At 43.0% G+C, this 21,161-nt stretch overlaps 1 protein-coding gene across 1 annotated transcript in view; it reads right to left on the minus strand.

The window, feature by feature from the left end:
• Window positions 1–21,161, minus strand: part of LOC309889652 (netrin receptor DCC) — a gene marked incomplete at both ends in the record, with an annotated part of 357,636 nt that overhangs the window by 112,486 nt on the left and 223,989 nt on the right. Inside the window, 2 exons of the mRNA XM_082782596.1 lie at window positions 7,921–8,075; window positions 13,443–13,599. Coding sequence (XP_082638722.1) covers window positions 7,921–8,075; window positions 13,443–13,599 — 312 coding nt within the window. The remainder of the gene's footprint in view (window positions 1–7,920; window positions 8,076–13,442; window positions 13,600–21,161) is intronic.

Below are 21,161 nucleotides of genomic sequence, written 5' to 3' on the forward strand. Positions count from 1 at the left end.
TGCCACAGCCCGAGCCAACTTCTATTCTCTTCATTGGGATTTCACAAGTATCATTCCTTAGTGGAGTAAAACTCAAGTTGCAATGAACAATCCTTTTGTAAAAACTTCTTGGCTTGCTTTCCCTTGTTGCAGATCAGCAATTTTCTTTTTCTTTTTACTGCTCATGCAGTAACTTTGCTGGATTATCACAGACGACAATATGTTAGAGGAAAAGCAGGATGAGATTCACAGCGCGTTTGTTCTTTAGGACATGTTCAGTGAGAAGGGTTAGGCAACAGACCTAGGAACTCGTCATTATTTCCACTCTTCCCATACAAACTCTCAGATTTCGGTGCTTCCTGACCATTACAAGCACCCTCAGATGAGTTGTAAGGGAGCAATCACCAATGTTTTATATCTAAACCACCTGCATGGGATGTCTAAGTGCCATGGGATGCTCTGTCATTCATTAAAACCCTATGAGAAGAGATAATTAAACCAGAGGGAACCTAAAAGATGTTTTTCCTTACTTAGTCCCACGGAAATAAATAAGAGAAGACCTTGTTTTAAGAGGCTGGATGCTTCTGCAGGAGAGCCACGAGCCCTTGTGCAGAGGAAGAAGCTGGTTTATACTGGGGAAAACATCTCTCCATGAGTTAAAACTTATCAAGAGATCACTACTGTAAATAAGAAACCCAAAGAAATATGGGATACAAAAACACAGACTAAAATAACGCCATCAACCAAGTAACAGCCTGCAGTCAGTGAGATAAATTAATTTAGAAAACATGCTTTTGTTACAAAATGTGTTTCTGGGTGTCCAAACATGCCCCGCTTTTGTTCCGAGGTCTGAAAACTGGAAGGAAAACCCTTCTGAATGGAGGAGCGTTCAGCTGGAGGCCCCGCTATGCACTTAAGGGGAATGATAGCATCCGCAGAAATCAAAAGCAACTCCTATTGACTTCAACAGGGCCCAAAATTCAACCTTTTATTTTGAGAAACTGCCCAGAAAGATAGGTTACGGCAATCCTGGCTCTGGCTCAGGCTTCCAGAGGGAGCTTGGATAAATAATTTAATGCTTTTATGCTTCATTTTCCTGCCCATAAAGTGGCATAATAATATATCTCCTACCCATTCTTTATCTTACCTCTTTAGACTGCAAGATTTCTGGGGCAGGAAGAAAAGTCCAGATGAAATAAAGATAAAAATTCTCTGCTCCTTCTCCGCAAATCAGTCAAAGAGAAGTACGTCACTTGGCATCGTGTGTCTCAGCAGATCTGGAGCAGAATTACGACACACTTCTAGGCAGAGAAGCTTATTATATATGAAAATAAATGATTAGATGACAACTGGTGGGTTCTTCTTCATACCAACAACCTCCATGAACCACAAAAGGCAGGGAGCATGCCGTGTAGAGAGACCTCGGCCATGGAGAATCCTTCTTCTCGTTTAGAGCCCTTGGAGTATTTTCACTGAGCTGGATTATTTTGGGTAAACACGGTTTTCAGAGAAATCAAAACATTGGGAAGACGCGGTGACAGCTTTCGCTTCTCGCAAGGAAAACGAAACAAAATATTGCCATGGCGCTGAAACACCCGGTAATATTTCCAAAACAGAAAAATGCCTTTCCGAAATATTTCTCAGCGGCTTTCACATGACTTCAGTGTAAGCTTTTCATGAGCTTTACATGCAGGATGACAGGATGAAATATATCGGTTCATTAGGGCAATGAAAAAGGAAAACAATCAAAAAAATACTTCAAAATACAGCCAGCATTTTGTTGACTATTTGTATGAAGACGACAGCTTCATAATTTCCTGTGAACCATGAGCCTCCAGTCTTTTTCCTACTCTTCCTCTACTCACCCTATATTTAAATTGATGTTTTAATCCCATTTTAAAACCTCCTGCTAAGAGGAACACCTGAAGCTTTGGGTTTCACCCAACAGAGACCGTTATTGCCTCTGCCTTAAAACTTCTTCACCCCTACAGTTTTGGAGCAACTGGGAGATTGGGAGAAAAGGCAAAACCGCTGCAGCTTCCTTTGGGAAACAAATTTCAACTTGTGGATTTGGTCGGATGGGAGGAGACGGGAAGGAAGAGAACACAGATGGCACCACACGCTCTGCTCCATGAGGATGTAAGCACAGAGAAAGAGAAAAGGTTTTAACTTCTTTCACGAGTAATTTCTAAATGGACACCAAGACTTAAAGAAAGTCTCAGAAAGAGGATGCAATGTCAATTAAATTCGGTTTTAATTGCAGTGTTTCATATAGCAATGCAACTTTCCAATGAGACCGAAGCTTTTCAAAGGGGGCAGCAGAGGTGGTCAGAAAAAAAGCACCCAAAACCCACCCAAAAATAAAAAAATAAAATAAATGACTGCATTATTTCGGGGAGGTGAGAATCAATCTGAGCTTCAAGAAAAATGTTCAGAATATTTCTTCTCTTCTTTGATGCTTTTTCCAAAAGTCTTTAGGAAGCTGTACAATCCCAGTTTTCATTTTTCTCTTATTTCATCCCTCTTTATATCCCTCTCTTGTTAAAAAAACACTCATAATCAGCCTCCCCACAACGCACGGGACCCACATTCTCAGCAGAGAGGCGTGGACGGAGTCGCTGAGCCTGCCTTAAGGTACCGCATTGTGTTCCCCAAGGGAAATGAGAAATTCAAGGGAAAACGGAAAAGATGCAAAACAAAAGTCATGACATTAAAGCTAAGCAGATTCTGAAGAATAAAATACCAGGAGATGGTCTTCAATCTCAATTATCAGTACTAACAACCTCTAACAAGCAGTTCTTCTTCAAGTTTATTCATACCCCGAGAGCCAAACCTGTCCCCGAAGCACAGGCACGGCCCCGAAGGGGGCAGGGGGTGGACAAGGAGTACAAGAGCGGTGGCAGGAGCGATGCTTGCCGTGGGAGAAAGCTTCAGCTTCCCCGCGAAATAAATATTTATCATTTCCATCTTATTTGAAATGATCGCCGGGTTGAAACAAACAAAAACAAGGCAGGGAGCAGAGGACAAAATTCATACTGCAGCCACGTCTGTGGGATTGAAGCGTGTATTTTCCAGCACCCGAGGCAGCACTGAGGCCAGCAGGGAGGTCGGAGGCATTACCTGGACCAGTGCTGGGGACAAACCAAGTGTCCTAAGGGCCAGGCTAGAACGAGACCAGAGCTGCAAAGTGAAGCACGTACCTAGAGCAAAGACCCGGAGCTGTCAGACCCCCAGCGAGTAAAAAGAAACCTATTTCAAACACGTTCCCTGCCTGTGATGCTTACTAGGGGGAAAAACGAGCAGCAAATAAAAACAAGGGCCTGAATGAGCTCTAATTGCAAAGTGGTTTCAAATTCAGGAACTGCAGCCAGAAGCCAAGCTTCACTCCCAGGAAAAAAAAAAATAAAGGGAAAAAAAAAAAGATTTAAAGGCCTTGGGAGAAATAAGTGGATGGAAAGCTAGACACATGAGTCAAAGAGACAGAAAAACAGACGCCACCATCTTCTCCTTCATGCCTGCCCAACATTTAGCAAGGAAGACACATTCCATTAAAATTTCAAGCAATCGAAAACCTCTCCCCCCCTTCCCCAGCCCTCCCCGTAAATTACTCATAAAATTAAAGAACCATGTAAGAACGGCGTAAAGTTACCCCGGGGTGCATTTTACGGAGCCATTACGGAAGGATACACACAAATGAGGGGGATATTAATGACTCCGCACAACACATTTTTCAGCGCTGCTTCCCCCTTTCATCCAACGACGAGAAAAATTCCCTGCCGAAGCAATCCACCGGAGATGCTGGCTTTTTTTTTTTACCTGCCCTGACCCTTTCACATGCTGATAAACATCTCCCGTGTCTCGTGGCGGTGATGCTGTCCAAACCTCAAGGGGCCATTCGTTGTTGGCCATTCGTTATTCGGGGCTCTGTTGGGTACACCCGAAATTTGGCAGGGTGAGGACACCGCCTCGGACAGAGACGAGTTTTTCCTTTCCAGTAATAAATGTGGTGTTGTTGGGAGCTGATGGATGGGGAGCAGGAGCCTCTTGTCCTCCGTTCATCACCGTGACAGCCAGTGTGGGCTGGAGCTCAGGAGGCTCCCGACGGAGCCCAAGGGCTCCCTCGTTAAATGGGACTAGCCGCAGGGCTTATAAAAATTATTCAGTTTTTATTTCATCAGTACACAAAGGCCTGAAAAAAACAACTGCTGTTGACTAGCACGAAATGATTTAGCATCATTTAGAGCGACAATGTTATCGGCACCGTGACAAATCGATGCCCAAAACCAGTTGACATGGCTCTAGCACCCTCTGAAACACTCAACACCCGACAGCAGCAGGGTCCGGCCCTATTTGGGGACCCCGAGAGGTATCAAAAACGGATGGGTCTGATGCAAGACATCAGAAAGTTCAATTACTCCAGCACATACAAACTTAATTTGTGTGGGTCAACATATATGGAACCGATTGTGCCTGATAAAATTGTCATCCGCGTGCACTTTAAAGACAACGCTGCCTTCCCTTGCTTTTCATGTCAAATCTCATTGCGTTCACATTAATGATCTTTTAATTTGCTATGCGGTTTTGACATTTCTCTGACAAACGCACGTTACAAGAGACTGCGAGTGGAATTTTGTTCGTGTCCTTTCAACGTTTCCTGTGCAACTAATGTCTTCGAAGGATATTTGGATATTGTCTCCGCTGCGAAACTTGGAGTGAGAAGAAGAAAACCAACTTGAGTAGCTTCTGGTGCAATTGCTTTAACATGGTATCAATGGCAGGTTTTGTCTTTTGAGACAAAAAACTTAGGTGCAGCCAGCCAGGGATTAAATAATATATGTATCTTCCCCATCATAATCACAAAAAATGACAAGCTCTTCTGACAAAGGGACTGATTTCTGAGGCTGCATGCACCAGCCCCCAGTGGGAATTAAAAGTCATTAGTGTCAGCTTCTCTGGAAACCTGGATGCTGAGTGAAGTAACTCGGAAAGACATTGATGAACTCTAAGAGCTTACGAACTCTACCCTCGGTGTTTGCCTCCCCTTAGTAATATTCATGTGTGCTGTATGATAACCTTACACTGATCAGGTTGGCTCTGTAGCTAGTCAAGTCCGTCCACGCATCCATCTGAGCCCAACACGTGGATGTCCACCTGCTCTAAGTCAGCTAAAAGTTTAAATATCGGTTTAAACAAAGTACTGGTTGGCCATGTAAAAACAGAGCTATCCAGTCTAAACATTGATTTGGGTACCGATGGTCGCTCAGTGATGAAAAAGCCCTGAAATGCCTTGACTTTCTGCTGCTCCTTCTCTTGGACCACACAGAAAACGTTGAAGTCCCTGAAACTCGCCCTGGCCCACGTTGAAAGACACACACATATCCCGAGGATTTCCTGTGCTCACATCCACCTTCCCCTCATTTATCATCTCTGAAATACTGGTTTCCAACCCAGCTGCCAGGCAATTTCTTTCCTATAACTACGCTTACCTCTTTCTAATGAAAACAGGAACCTGCTGTGATACCATCTCCCATTGTGAACCTAAAACCTGACACTCCCCAGAGCCTGCAGTTATCACTCCCAAATAACCCTAGGACAACTGCTGATCGTAGTCCCTCTTCCTCTTGGCTTCAAGATGGGTGGGAGGATCCAAAGTGGAGGTCTACAAATGCATCGAGCCCGGATTCTGGCCACAAAACCACGCTGGTTTGGGACCAGAAACCTTCACCCAAATGGAGAGGGAGAGCCCAGGAGCATTTAATGCTGCCCCACTCAGATAAAAGGCCTCCTAACTGAGGGTTTCTGTGAAAGATGGGGAGGAAAAGGTTTAATCTTTGGCCAAGTGGCTGCTCTATGCAGAAGACAAGAAGGTGGGGGCTCGCCTCCAGGGGCAACCACGGGGTCTGAGATCTGCTCCCACAGGAGGTGGCAGACATACAGGTGGGCTTCTGCAAGTAGGTATAAGCAAACCTCAGAAATCAGTAGTTAGGCCTCAGAAAGATGCCGTTATTAATTGTCCTTCACGAAGCTGCCCGGGTAGAAGTTGAGATGTCAGCTCACGCTAAATTGATTTCCCTGGGATGGAGATGATAAGGCTGCAGAGATGCCTCCGCGTTTCTTTGGGGCACACCAACATGCCTCCCTATTCATCTTCTCTTCCAGCAGCTAACACACACATCACGGAGACGCAGATTTATTAGGAAGCGGCCTTTAATTCCTCAGGGATGTGAAAAGCCGTGAGCTGGTCCCGCAGCGGGGAACCCCTTTCAAACCTCCGATGGACATTTTCAATCCCCCGTGCAAGAATAGATGCCTTTCTTTATTCTCTACTTCCAAGCTGCTTTAACAGCATCTTGAGGAGGCAAAATAATAACTCACAAAGTCTCCACATGTGGTATGAAAAGATTAGACATGGCTTAAGCAGGCAGGGATTTAAATCCGGGCCGATAATACTGTAGTGAAATTATATACCATAAAGGCAAGGAAAAAGGGGTTGCAGTTTACAACAAAAAAAAAAAGGAAAAAGGGGAAAAAAAAAAGGTTTAATCTGGGGACAAAAACCTTCATATAAATCCAGCACGTATATTGTGGATGATTATTTCAAAAAGCTGGGACTTGTTCTGTTGATCTTTTAAACTGATTACCGAGCAAATGTATGCACTTTTAGAAACAGGCACTGACAGACATGAATTTCAGATGTCCTTTTTCATGAGCTTTTTTCTTCTTTAACAATGCCAGATTGCATAATACTTCGGATATTTTCAAATAATGTGGAAATTCAATTTCGGGGCAGCCATGTAATTTATTGTACAATAGTTACAGCGTGTTCTAAAAGACAGCCACACCGAGGCTGACTGCCTCCCAGGACCAGAGAGAGTTGTTTCAAAAATGATAAGATAATTTGGTCACCGGTGAAAAGCGAACAGAAAAATGGAAAGCAATATTTCCTCCACGCTCTAACTTGACACTTTAGAGGAATCTTGAAGTTATTAAATAGGAAAAGATATTCCATACGTCTACGCTTGGTGTTAAACAGAGCGGGTAACTCCGGGCTGTGGCAGCATCAGTCAGTAACAGCAGGGGGAAGCGGTGCCTGCTTTTCACCTGGGCTTTGCAAAGAGCAAGATTTCCCCAGTGAAATCTTATTTTCCTTCTGTAAATATACGTATGCGTAATGCAAACATTTACAGGATCGTGTGTACGTGCACCTGCACGTGTTTTAACAGAGAGAAATTGCTGATAGTTAAACGATGCTGATGCTTATTTGCTTAAAATTTGCTTATTACTTTCTAAAAACTCAGATTCCTAAACTGACTTTCAAGCATTATTTACCCAAAAAGGGCTGAAATACAACTCTGGTTATGTTTGCACACAGCAATTGCATAATTGGAAAGAAATGCAATAAACAGCAAAGCAGTCTCAGAGCAGGTGCTGAAGTGGTTCCTGCACCCATCTCTATTTGAATGGGAGATGCTCTGGTCCCCAGATGCTAAGAACTGGTTATCAACACCATTTTTTTTTAATAACTCCTCTAAACAATGATTTTTGCTGTGGGAGGGCTAAAGTCACATTGCTTTCTCTGCAATAGCCCTTCTTGGACTTTCCAAGGGAGAAAAACTGCCATAGGATAAACTCAATAAATTCCTCTTCTTTCTGGAGACCAGGAAATACTTACAGATGAGACATGCAGAATGTGAAAAGGCAGAACTGAAAGCTTCCAAGTACTCCAAAACTTAATAAAACATACTTAGAGGTGAATGTTAACTAATGGAAAGTACTCATTTTTAAATACAAATACCAAAGCCTACATTTCAGCATCATTTACACCGTGATATGACAGACGATGGGACGTGTGAGCATCAAAGCTGCAACTCAAAACTGTGACAGAAGATGGGACGTGTGACACCAAGGCAGAATTGTGGCCCCGACCCTGACCCCACTCACACTCGGGCTGCGTGGCCACCTTGACGGGCTGCGAGCTCTCGCCGGGTCCCCACTCGTTGAAGGCCACCACACGGAAGGTGTAGGTCTCCTCCGGTCGCAGGTTGCCCACGGTGAGCTGGAGAGTCCCGGACTGCGACGTGTTGACCGCCCGTTCCCTGCAACGACAACAAAACCAACTTGAAAATGCATTTTGGGTACTTCTTTCTGCAGCCGGTAGCTTGCAAGGTGTGATTACTTATCAAATTTCGGTTCAGAGCTTGTTTGTCTGTAAGGTTTCTTTTGATTTCTGCTTTCAAAAACCTAATTCAAGTAATGGTGCCTACTGGGAATGTGGCAAGCGCTACAAAAGGCTTGTATTTTAGCACTTCAGAAGTCATATGGCATGTTGGTCCTTTGCCTTTTTTAATAAAACAGCAAAGTAATATTGATGGAAAAACAATCTGCAAAGGGAAGCGGGTAAAAATGATTTCCTAAGGATAGCGTGCCTGAATACTTCTCTGTGACAGTGGCACCTGTGGTATATGAAATTCTGGAAAATTGTATGGTTTGTAGCATTGATTTGGTAAGTCTTTTACTACCTTAGTAAGAAATTAAAAATAAGTGCAAAATACAGTGCAATTGGCACCCACATCACCACGGAGCATCCCTGAGCTCAGCCAAACCTGCGTTTTATTTAGGCTGAGGGTGCTGAGCCAGCACCAAACTCTGATCCTGTGCAGTTTGGGATGTAGGTGTGAAGTGTTACGACGAGAAAACTCTGACAAAGCCCGTTTTGTATCTGGATTTGTATCTGAAGAGTCCTGGGGATGCCATTCCTCTTCTCAGAGCTGCCCTTGGTGCATCACAAACCAGCCTCAGTCCTTCGGAGACATCAAAGCGAGTGCTTTGGAATTAGCCTCTGATGATGGCTGCATCTCCATGGGCAATCTCAGCAGCTTCAGTGCTCATCTTCTGTTGGTGATGGTCCCAAATCCCACTGGTGACAGACCACGCCACCCCTAGATAAACATGAGTCCACGTGAAGCTTGGCTGCTCCTGCTGGAAATAGCACCCAGGCGGGCAGTAGTTGGAGGTCTCCATCGCCCACTCCATCTCACAGCATTCACTCATCGTTTCCAAGGCTAATTAGCTCGAGTCCAATTCTAATTAGCTCCAGTCCAATTCTAATTAGCTCAGGTCTGTGCCTAGGTAATCTGATGTCTTCCAGTTCGGGAGCAGCAATGAAAAGTAGAAGCTCAGGGGAGCAGCCTTCAGCTGAAAAACCACACAAGTTTCCCTGTTCCTAGCCAGCAAGTGCTTTCTCTCCATGCACCTCAGGAGAGCACTGAGCAAATTAAACCTTTCCATGTTTTATTTCCCATAATTTCAGTTTTCTAGCTGAAACAAGAGCGTTTTCCAAGCACAACAAGAGAAACTGAGAGGCACGCTCATCTGACTGCTTTTCTACCCCAGATCAGTGCTCTGAGGCTGCCTCTTGTATTCCCTCAAAATGCAAACATTTTTGTTTCCCTTGCTTCATTTCTATACGTCAAGATCCTGTAACTTCAAACCAGTAAGAACTGGACTGCAATAAAAAAGTGAATGTTCCCAATCCGCCCGAGTAGGGACCGAAAAAATAACCAAGCAAAAACCCCAGGGCTGAGACCAAGACAATGGGGCAGTGCAGGAATTCCCTAAAAAGCACAAACGTCCTCGAGCCAGGCACCTTTACACTTGGGGTTCTCTTTTTCAAGCCTGTCTTGGCCATAAATTACGGGCTAAAAATAAAAGCCCTTGACTAAAGTCATTCGTGTCCTTGTAAAATGGAGGCCTCGACATGTAATTTCCAGTGACTGAGGATCATGTTACATTACAGTATCAGCATGTAAAAAAAGATAATTACAGTCCCCATATATCTCCTAGGTGTGTAACAAATGCTTTTATAATGTTTCAAACACCTAATTAGTTACTTCGAGTAAGACAAGTCATGTTAATGCTCCTTGCTGTGAAATGAATACTATTAATTTTAAAACGGGTGGACTTCCACCACCTTGAGCTCTTTTTTTTTCATCCCCTACTATCGTTTTCCCAGGAAATAACACAAAGTCCTTGATTATAACAAGCAAAACCTCCGAACTAATGTAAACAGTTCATCTGGGACTGATATTTTAGACCTTAAGCTGAATTCTAAAGATAGGCTCTAATCAAATAGAAGTTTTTGCATTCAATTAAGTGGTCCCTTGATTCATTTCTTCGCTCTGCGCCATGCAGGCAGTGAGTTGGGGAGCTCCGTTGGCTGCTCGTGACTACCTGTGCATTCATTAATTTGGCGTTGAAAACAAATTGTAGTGAACGTTCAACTGGAAACAAAGCAGCTCCCCATCTTGCAAGAGCCCTTCATCGAAGGAAGTTCGTGTTATGTCGGAATCCCGTTGATTGCCAGGAGCGTTTTCCTCCTCCTTTTCTGTTAGGATCAAGGCATCCCAGTTCATTCATTTTATTTATTCATTTATGTTTGCAAACATTCAGTTAAAGAAGGATGGCTACAAATCAGAACCCATTATTTAAACCAACGTGCCGTTTCCAAGGTTGCAATAAAACACTGAACACTATTTTGGGGCCTTGTGTCTCCTCTAAAATGTCAAACAGGAATCTATTATTGTATAGATATATTATTGTATAAATATTTCTCTCTTATAAATCATTTTTTAATTTAAAGCTTTAATTTTTAATTTTAAACATAGCACGTAAATTCTCACCGAGGTGGCAGAATTCATTCAATACTCCGGACAGGCAATTAAATATGGCTTGAGACTACATGCGAGGGGTTATTTTTTGTTCTATGGCTACAAGATCAAAAATAAACAATGCCTCTTTCCTTGTGATGACTAACACACACAAATATCAAATGCCCGTGTGAATCAATGCTCACTCGGTACAGAAGCAAAGCAGCGAAGATGGATGAGAAGAGCAAACAAACAATTAGGCTGAGAGTGGGTCTGAACAACAAAAAGAGACCAAAATTACCAAAATTCAAAACGAAATATTGGATCAGGCCAATTTTGCAAATGTTCTCAAGGAAAAGTTGCAACTCCGAAGTCGTTTTGTAATTAACTGGTGGCCACATCCAGATGCAAACACTTTCGGTTTTGAGGAAGTTTATAGATGAATATATTTAATATATGATTATATATATAATTTCGGTGTTTTCCACCTGAAGATGACCTCTAGCAACAAAAAATGTAATCTGAAGTTCAGTATGGATGGATGAGATGTGGGCAGCACCACTCCCAAGAGCTCACCAGTGCAATGGGAAACACAGCAAGAAGGCAGAGATTTACCTCTTCCATTGCAGAACTTGACAAGCATTTTTAATCTTTCAATCGACCTTATTATTTGGGTATGAAAGAGTTTGTTTTCGGGGAGCTTATAATGTCAAGTGAAAGGTAAAAGAGCTCCTTTCTCTCCCGAAACTGCTCTCCATCAGGGCAGGATGGATTTTTATATTACGTCTATGTGTGTACCTTGCAGAGCTACATCCATTGAAATTCATGCATTATATTCTAATACCATATTTAAACAGAAAAGAAGAACAATAAAATGTGTGCTTCGGTTATGTATCTGCTAACAGATCCTATACATGAAAAAATATTTGTTCCTTTTTTGTCAGTAGTCTGCTATTACCAGCAAGTGGTACGGAGTATATCACTTTTTAATCTGAACTTTTTCTCAACCCAGCAACTTTCCTGAGTGCAGAGGTATTGGTTGGCTGTTTATTTCCTAATAGATTTCAGGTTTGTTTTATCCTTTCCTCAGAACCCTGCCTTTTACCTTTAAGTGCTCTTTCCAGTCATCCTTATCTGCAAGAAAAACCATTTGATCCCCCGCCGGATGCCTGGCAGAGCACGAAGATTAAAGAGCATCCCGTCAGAAGGGCCCTGGTGATTACAGCACAGCAATAAGCACAATCGCTTCCAAAAGTGGCTTCTTTCAAAGGGCTGAGCCAAAGAGCCCTTACGGTGGAGTTCAAAACACAGGGGACAACTTCTTTGGATTGTCCCCAAAGCCACCGTGTGTGCTGGTGCTGCCTCCTGCCACGCAAATCGTCACGGGGTGAGCTCCTTATTCCAGACTTGCAGTAATTTCTCTGACAATTCCTTTGCATCCCTGAGGTTAATGTCAAACCCATTTGTATTTTATCTTTAAAAAAAAAAAAAAAGAATAATAGCTCTTTTAGAAAAATAACATGTAAACAATGAAGTCAAAGAGCTCAAAAATTCCACGGAAGCTTTCGAAGAAAAAAGACACTGATTTCATCCTGCTATTCTTTATTATTCTTTTCATCCTGCTATTTCTTTATTTTAACACAGGGCCCTCAGTCTTCTGCAGGAGGCTCTTGAAAAAGGTGTGGATCTTGTTGGGAATTGGCCTAATGCCTCTCGCTGGTACTCAATACTTCGAGCAGCACCACCAATTCTGGAAGAAAATTACTTTTCATGCAAGGGAATCCAGGGGTGGGGCTCCTTTTACATCTTCAGTAATTCCAAACACACCAACGAGTCCCAAAGGTTTTTAAAAAAGTAAAGAAATGGGAATCCCCTTGCACAGCACACGTCCTATCCCACTGTGACCAGCACTGATGGGTACAGACAAATATTAGGACCCAGTTGTACAAAATAATTGATGCTGCCACGTGAATCCTCGTTTGGTACCCAAACTGGGAGGGACACAGGGACAGCTGAGCATCCTCAGCTTTACACACACAAGTACCAGTCGCCAGCCAGCAGTGAAATAAAGGATGGGATACTCGAAGCGAGTTCTTCGGAGTGATTGCACAGGAAGGGAAAAGCACAAGGTTCTTCTCAGGCATCAAATAATTTTTGTACGGAAAATAAAACCCAAGTAACTACGCATTACCTGTTCGAGTGTGACATGAGCATATATCATGAGGATTCAGGAAAAAGAGCAAATAATCTCTAGTGCCGTTATACCAAAAGAGCTATCTGCTGGGCAGCAATCAGCCGTGGCCGGAACAGCCCAGGCTGGCCTGCTGCACTCACAATCATGTTAAAATCTTCATTGTCCTCTCCCCAACTGTTTTTGAGACCTTGCAGTGCTCTAAAAGCATCCTCCTCTCGAGTTGATTAGGGCTCAACAAATTCGCCTCCGCTGGGGATGCAAACAACACTTGAGCCCGTGGCTTCAGGGGAAGATGAAAGGTAAAACATGGAGCTAACAATACTTTATTTTAGATGGCCGAGTGATAGCCGGAGGGGTAGGATCCATGGACATCACTGTCATCCAAAACAGTCCCTCGTAGCAAGACGACAAGTCTTGTTATATAAACGTTGATGTGTCGTCTACAAAAATAGACCGCAACAAAAGGCACCGCCGGCCTCAAAACATTGGGTTCGATTTGTTTCGTTTCCACACGCGGACAGAGGGAAGAACACAAGGTTAAGAATCTTTTGCAAGACGATGGTAAGGAGCTCAGGGCTGTCCTCAACAAGGGACAGTCCCCTGGGCTGCAAGAGGACACCTACCTGTTGATGCCTTCCCTGGAGAAGAAGACCGTGTACGCCTGGATGCTGCCTCGGGCTTCGGCGGGTGGGCGCCAGCTGAGACGGACAAATCGGCTGGAGACCAAGACAGGGACCACATCTCGGGGGGCAGAGGGGAGGACACTGGAGCTTAGGACAGCTGGAGGGGAAGGAGAGGACACAGTCAGAGAGGCCGGTGGCACAGAGGTGGCGGGGCTGGCGGGAGGCGCCGTGGAGGGCACGGCTGAGGTGGCACGAAACAAAGGGCCAAGGTGGCACGGAATAAGTGTGAATAAATAAGAAGGGATGAAAGAAAGAGGGAAAAAGAAAAAAAAAAAAAAAGAAAAAAAAAACTAACAGTAAAATCACACCTTAAGACACGGCATCCTCAACCAAACAGCAACATGGAAAACTCAAGTCAGCTACTTCCTCAGGATACTTGAAAATTATTTCTTGTCCGTGTGATCACAGCGTCTGATATATTCATTGCTTCGCTCCTATTTCAGTGCTCTTGTCTTGTACGCCCCAAGCAGCATAAGTATTTAACCTCATAAACATGCAATAACTGGCCGCTCAAAGCCTCAAGCCTCCAAACCTTTGGTCTGGGAAAAGCAGAAACTAAGTAGGGTGTTTCAGCACCCGATTTATTAGGTAATCGCATCGAAGTGGGATAAAGCAAGAAGGAAAGAAACATTTTTTTACCTAGAAAAGTGTTCTGTCTACAAGCAAAATCCAGAAATGAATAAACTGCAGGCTCAAGCAGTAGAATTCATTTTTAGAAGAGCACCTTTTGGAGCATTTAAGGGTTTGGTTGTTGCCCACCAAGTCCACATGAAAGCCGGCCAACCAAATTTTCATCATTGGTATCAAACCAAAAGCATTTTTTTTCCATTATTACAAGCCTATTTTGGACCAACACCCATGCAGATACTGTAAACTCTATTAGTAGCATTAATCTACTGTGAGATCATTAACGGTGGTTTATTACCTAAACAGCTTATGAAGAATAGCTTTCTGTGAAAAGCACGACGCTCACTAAATACCGGCACAGCGTTTCCTTATACTGTCCCTAAATTGTTTTTTTAAGAGCAATTAATACCGTTATTATTAATAACAAATATTATTACCCCTTACTTATGGAGATCAATCCCAAACCGGAGGGAATTAAGAAATTTCCCAGGGGCATTTCCAGAGTAATGAGGTGTTGAAAGAAAGTATTAAGCCCTAGCCTCAGCTCTTTTGGCTGTGAAGTTGCGATCCATTACTTGCACTGAGATTGTGTTTAGTGTCCTTAGTCATGGGCCACTGCTCTAAATAATGTGCAAACACAAGACTAAAGTATAATCTGTGTACATTTATAGGAGAAAGAGACACAACTACTTCGCTGCACGGTCAGAGCGAGGAGATTTGGGCTTCTGGTCTGTTCCGTATGTTGACTCGTGTCTTGGAAGCGCATTGGCTTCTAATGAGCTGTGTTGGGTAAACATCTCTAGAGAAGTATCAAGGGCAAGATCTGGGGAAAAAAAAAGATACAGAGAAACCTGCAAGGCTTTTTCGGTGGAATTTTTGTGCTTAGATTCAGAAAACTGCCCTGTTATTAGCAATTTTGGCATCTAAGACCTTGTAGAAACCCTCAAGTTCCCCTAAAAACCACCCCAGTATGCAATTCCTCCATCGAGGAGCCATCCTCGTGGCAAAGCACAGCAGTCTTTCACCAAAGTCTCTTCCACCAAAGGTGGTTTGGCGTTCAGAAACTTGAGCTACAATCAGCCCAAGTCTTGACATTTCGGTGACTCTACACATGATGGGTGTCTAAGCTCCCCCGGTAGAAAACGGGGAGATGATGGAGCCTAAAAAGCTACTCAAACCATGAAAAGGCATCTACCTTTAAAACTTCTGAATAAATATCTTAAATCTGGAGGTGAATCCATAACCACCTCATGCACATGGATGCTGTGGTGGCTGACCTGCCAGGTGCCCATTTAAATAGTAGGAAAAAAATTAGGGGAAAAGCAGCAAGATTGGGACTATAGCTCTAGCCCACCGAGTACTTATTTTACTTTGGCTTTCAGTAAACTCTGTAGAGCTATCACTGACAAAAGCAATTTCCCTTTTATCGTTGCTAGCAGTGAATAGTAAACATATATTGTACAATATAGGAAGACATATAACCTGGAATTATCTCAGCAAGCAATATCTGAAATCCTTCAGTCTTTCATGTGACTACACAAGATCAATCCACCACTGCTTAAACCATCTACATCCCAGTTTGACAGGGGCTGATTTTAGCCCGATGTGGTTTGAATTAACTCCTTATGAGGTACATCTCTCTCTGCTCTCATGGCAGTGTGAACAATCACCTATCTCTGTACAAAGCGAGCACGAAATCAGACTGCTCCCATTCATTTTCCACAGGTGCAAATGACTCAAGAACCTACAGAGAAGGCCTGAATATAGCCCAATAGGCTCTGATTTCTGTGTTTCCTTTACGAAGCCACATGAAGCATCTCAAATTATGAACCAAATCTCCCACTATTTTTAATCCAGAATCAGCTGTGAGTATTGTGACCTTATTATTACTTTGCCTGTAGGATGCATGCTTGCACTGGGTCCTACTGGTAGCATCTTGAAAAAGCAAACATTTTTAGAGACTGTAGAAATGGAGGTTCTTGCTTACAGCTTTTAGTGTTGAAAAGAGATCAATTATAAAACACGCTTTCACAGTTTTTGGTTTTAAATAGACGTGGACACGTCTGCACACAGGTAGGGAGACGTCCTGGCAGAAGCATCCTTCTCCCCTTAAAATGGTGTCTTTAGAGACCAGCAAAAGCTTTTGGGGGATACACAAGAAGAGATGATGAATGAATGGCAAAAAGCTTTGAAATCATATCCCACAATGGATTTGGTATCAAAAGATGTAACGTCATTACTGCCAAGCAAAGGTGGGAATAGGTGATGTGAGTTTATTCACGAGCTTCTCCTGGTAAGAGAGACATGGGTGCAAATCCTATAAATCCAAGAATGAATGAATGAATGAATGAACGAATAAATAAATAAAATAAATAAATGATTTCAGTGCAGTGCTTCTGGGACCTTTATGTAGTGCTACATCCCAGACCTCAGCCTAGTTTTTATATCTCTGTACCAAAAAGACTTGTTTGCCTCTCTTGCAAAACTACCAAATTGAAAGAAAAAAAGAGAAAAACAATTGTTTCAGAAGAAAAATAAGCTGAAAAGTGGCTGTGTGTTCAGAAACTGTTGGTCTTGTTTTTCAGCTGCCAATTACGACTTTGATCTAAAAATTATCCTGGTAATCTGCACCGAGGACCAAGTCCTGAACTACTTAAAGTGAATTTGACTTTTCTGCTCTTAAAGCAATTAAAATTTGCATGCTTTTAATTACTCATGTTTAATTCACATCCAAAATTGGAGCCTGTTACACATATGCCATATTGCCACACCCCTGCCTTAACAAATATAATCATTTTTCAGGTCATAAATTAATACACAGAGAGATTAGCAAGCTGAGCTATGTATAGGATCTGCCTATACCTCACAGCAAGTGGTTAATTCTCATGACGCTATCCATTTAGCAATTTTTTTTTTAATTGCAACCTTAGCTAAGCCAAGACTTTTGCAGTCACTTGCCACTGATTTAACACTTGCAGTATGCTAAAATAAGAACACGCACTATAGGCTATCCATACTTTTAAAACGCTGTCAATTAGAGCTTGTTGGTAAGATTTGAAACTCGATATTTTTTTCAGGAAAAGCGAGAAACCTACCGCACTTAAACCCTTCAACTTCCTGCTGCAAATCACACTTTCCTTAAACAGGCCACGTACCCTGGTGCCAAAATACGACTTTTCAAGACATCCAATGGAAGTTTTCAGCCAAAGAGGCTACATCAAAATATCTGTCATGCTTTCTAACAGCTTTTTCAATTCATCGGTTTGCTATTTTCAATACAGATATGAAGGGTTTATATACATATATTTATTTCCATTTAAAAAGACAACATTTTTGCTGAATGCATTTAAGCATAAATGGAACGTTCATGTTTTATGTTAAGCACTTCATTTCAGGGCAGCGAGATGTTTTATTCATGCAAAAATATAAACTTTCGGACTAATTCAAGTCTCCTCCCAACAGCTTCCTTGTGTTTAGCACTTTAAGGCGGTTATTCATACAGCATGAATTGCAAGTGTAAGAATATAAAACTCTTTTCATCCTCAGGATTAAATGGAAAAGTTATTTACGGGGAATTTTAATGCCACAAATAACATCAAACCTGTCCTTATGGTCTAGTGGTGCTCAGTACAGCCCAGTCAATATAATCTTTTGTGGCACTCTTGCACTGAGGGAATTCATTATTTTTTTTCCAGCACCTCTCTGACCCATCTTTCACGGTTTTCTCTACGGAAGGTGTAAGTTATGTCTGAGAAAAACCTCCCTGCAGGAGTATCTGTAACCAGAGAGATGCTGTGGATGTAACACCTAGGAACTGAAAAAGTGAGGCGTTCTTCCAGTGAAATTGGCTTACATAAGAAGATCTGTAATAGATACCAATTCGGGGAGAGTCATCATCTTTTAGAACACAGACACTTGGGAAAGAATTGTTCCCATTTCACTTTCCAGAATATGCCCGTTTATTTTAATGGGACCGCGCCATTAAATCGCGTCACTGCAGGCAGCTGGGGAAGTTTAGGGGCTGACAACAATTTCTGGACAAAGCCTCTGAGGCGGTTCCTGAGCCACGGCTGGGATTAAAACCAGTTCTTAATTTCTCTTCTTCCTCCAAAAAAAAAAAAAAAAAAAAAATCAATATTCATTTACATCAAGGAAAGAAATAGAACGACTCTAAACAAAAACAGCAATCGCGGCTGTAGAGCATGAGTTGCCTAATTTTCCTTTGCACCAGTTACCAGACAAACAGGAATTTGTATTAAATTGGTAACACATCACTAATTGTTTCTAATTAAACAGGCTGCACCAGAGCTGCAGATGAGAGGAGATAGAGTTTTGCACCATTTTATCCCAGGGAGATTTATCTGGATGAACTCAACGTCAACGCAACCCCTGGTGGGTTAGGACAGCAACCAGGATCTGAGAGGGGAAGGCAAGGAAAAATTGCCTTTTCATATGGATGATCACATCTAAATCCCAGTGCTAACCTCTATCAGGAGGATGTTCCCTGCGAAAGCCCTGGGACATGGATCTGGGAGCTCTCATCGCCCCAGATTAAGCAACTAAATCACGAAGCGGTGAAGCAGAGAATACGAACTGCGATGAGTCCCCGTGTTTTGGCCTGCCCATTAAGTAATTAAATTTTGATCTTGAGTCTAACAGCCGGGAGAAAAGCAGGCGTTGAATCGGATGACCTTTAGGGAGATGTGCAAGAGGTATAATTTGCTGTCTCAAATATCTATCAGATCGGACACGTTACCGGTCACTCATTACTTACGGCCAAACAAAACGCTCTTTTCCGCACAAACAACTCCTCTATTACCTTTCTAGGGACCATTTACAAAATTTGGCCTTTCCAGTTTTCATTCAACTGATTAACCATGCAACACGGTTTCAAAGCATCGCATTCAGCAGCATTTCTTCGGGCTCTGTGTATAAATCTATCCTCCAAAAGCAGGCAGAGCTCGCGTCTGCCCAGCTCGTACATGACTGCACGCATCTCCGTTGGATTTGTTCACACACGTTGGGTTTTACCAACGACACCGAGCACATGCCGGAGCGTCAGGGTACATCGGCATATGCTTCAAAATTTTCAGCCCATCTGCAGTGATGCTGATTTCCCAACTAAAAGATCTGTCCTCGCTGCCATACAAACTTCCTCCCTTCTGGCTTCTCGCGCAGCTCTTCATTATCGCTCGGTGCCGTAACGATGTTCTTCGAAGCAAGTCATGCGGTACTAATTTTTATTATGCCTCTTTTATGACATTACGAACCTCGCTATAAATCACCGAGGTTCATGGGTGTCAACAACACCGGGTGGTGTTGTAAGGGGAGCTCTCTCCTGACTCAGCACCTCCCAGGATCAGCCCAGCGGCGCTTTCGAAGCAGTGTGTTGAAAATGGAAAATAGTTAGAGGCTTAGGAGACGTCGAGAGTTGCACCCTATAATCGTGTTGGAAGCCTCTCCGTGCCCCTGACACTACGTGAGGGAAAGGGGAGGGCTGGGGACGTTAGAGGTGGATGCTGCCAACTCCTCTCTGACATACAACCCCCATTTCACTGCCCTTTACAAAGCTTTGGGGTAAATTCAGCCAACAACAGCACACAGCGCAAGCCCATTGCTCATACATCCTAGACCTACCGGAATTTCACTCACATCGGGTTTGTCAGTGCTACAGAAGGGAGCTTTTAATGAGATGAGATTGAGTAGGGATGTGCTGAAGATCCTCAGGATCCTCTTCTTCCATGGGAGAGAAACTCCTTTCCTCTTACAGACTATAAAACTGCTATTCACGTGCACAAGAAAAAAAAAAAAAAGTCAAAAAAATCAGTCTTAATGGCTGCTTACGTAGTCAACAGATCTTATTAACTAACTGACACTGTGCACGAATATAATAAATATTTTAAAAATCCAGGGCTGGGATCAGCTCGGTTGTTCTGTTGCTCTCCCCCTGGGTGCCGTGAGGGCATCACGGTGCGGGTGACATCTGTCATCACCAATTAGTCACCAGGAGAAACGAGGGGGGGCGGCTGTTGATTGCGAGCAATTCAATCACCCGCGAACGCTCCCCCAGGAGCCGCTGGTCAGTTCATCTAGTCTCCGAGCCACCGAACGATAGCTGCCGCCCTCAGAAAAAGCAGAAAGAAAGCAAAGGGTTTTAAGGCAGCCGAGGGACTCGGAAGGCATTTCGTGGTCAAATACTGACGGTGCTAAACGGCAAACATAAATGGAGCCATCATCTACGGTACTCAACATGCAGCAAGGGACCAGGAGCGTGTTCATTATTTTTGCAAGTGAACTCAGCGCTGCAGTGGTTATTTCTAGGAAGGACTGGGCCAGAGGCTCGAAGGTCGGCTATTTTTTTAATTTATTTTGGCAAAAGTTTAACTGGCTTTAAAACCGAGCCCTGAGCAATTCACGAATTTAATATAAAGTTGAATAATACTTTTAGCTGAAGACCAAAAATGAAAAGGGGAGAACTTCGAAAGCACGAGAACATTTCAGTCATTTTGAGCAAGAAGCACTTCTTTTAGGAAGTGTTCTGGTATAGCTTTCTGATCTTCCATTTTGAAATATCTTGCCATTTTCAAAGGAAGGTGGCATAACTTTAATTATATTTGAGCCAAAATTGCCCCCCTGGGCCAAAATTGCACCCCAATTTTGTGTGAGCATGGAGCACCTCCTGGTGGACCATAATGTGCTGCTGAATTTGAAGTTTGCGTACTCTGATTTTGGAGACTTTCCAGGGAGGCAGACAACGTACTCACACTTTGAGTTGTCGATCTTCAAGCCCCATCTCTAAATCTCTTGTTTAGCCCAAGTTTTCTTCACAGAGGCACGTGGCCATCCAAGTCCAACATTATGACCAACGAGACCTTCAAGGTCTTCAGTCAAATTTTATGTAAGCTTATAAGAAAGATCTCTGAACTACACTGACTTACCCCACTCCATAAGGCTTTGCTGATGGATGGACACAAGACTTGAAGTTTTGATGTCAAGTCACTTGAAGCTTCAGCACACGCCTGGCTGCTCTTC

Source organism: Aythya marila (genome assembly GCF_965140915.1).
Source record: "Aythya marila genome assembly, chromosome: Z".
In the NCBI taxonomy this organism is placed as follows: domain Eukaryota; kingdom Metazoa; phylum Chordata; class Aves; order Anseriformes; family Anatidae; genus Aythya; species Aythya marila.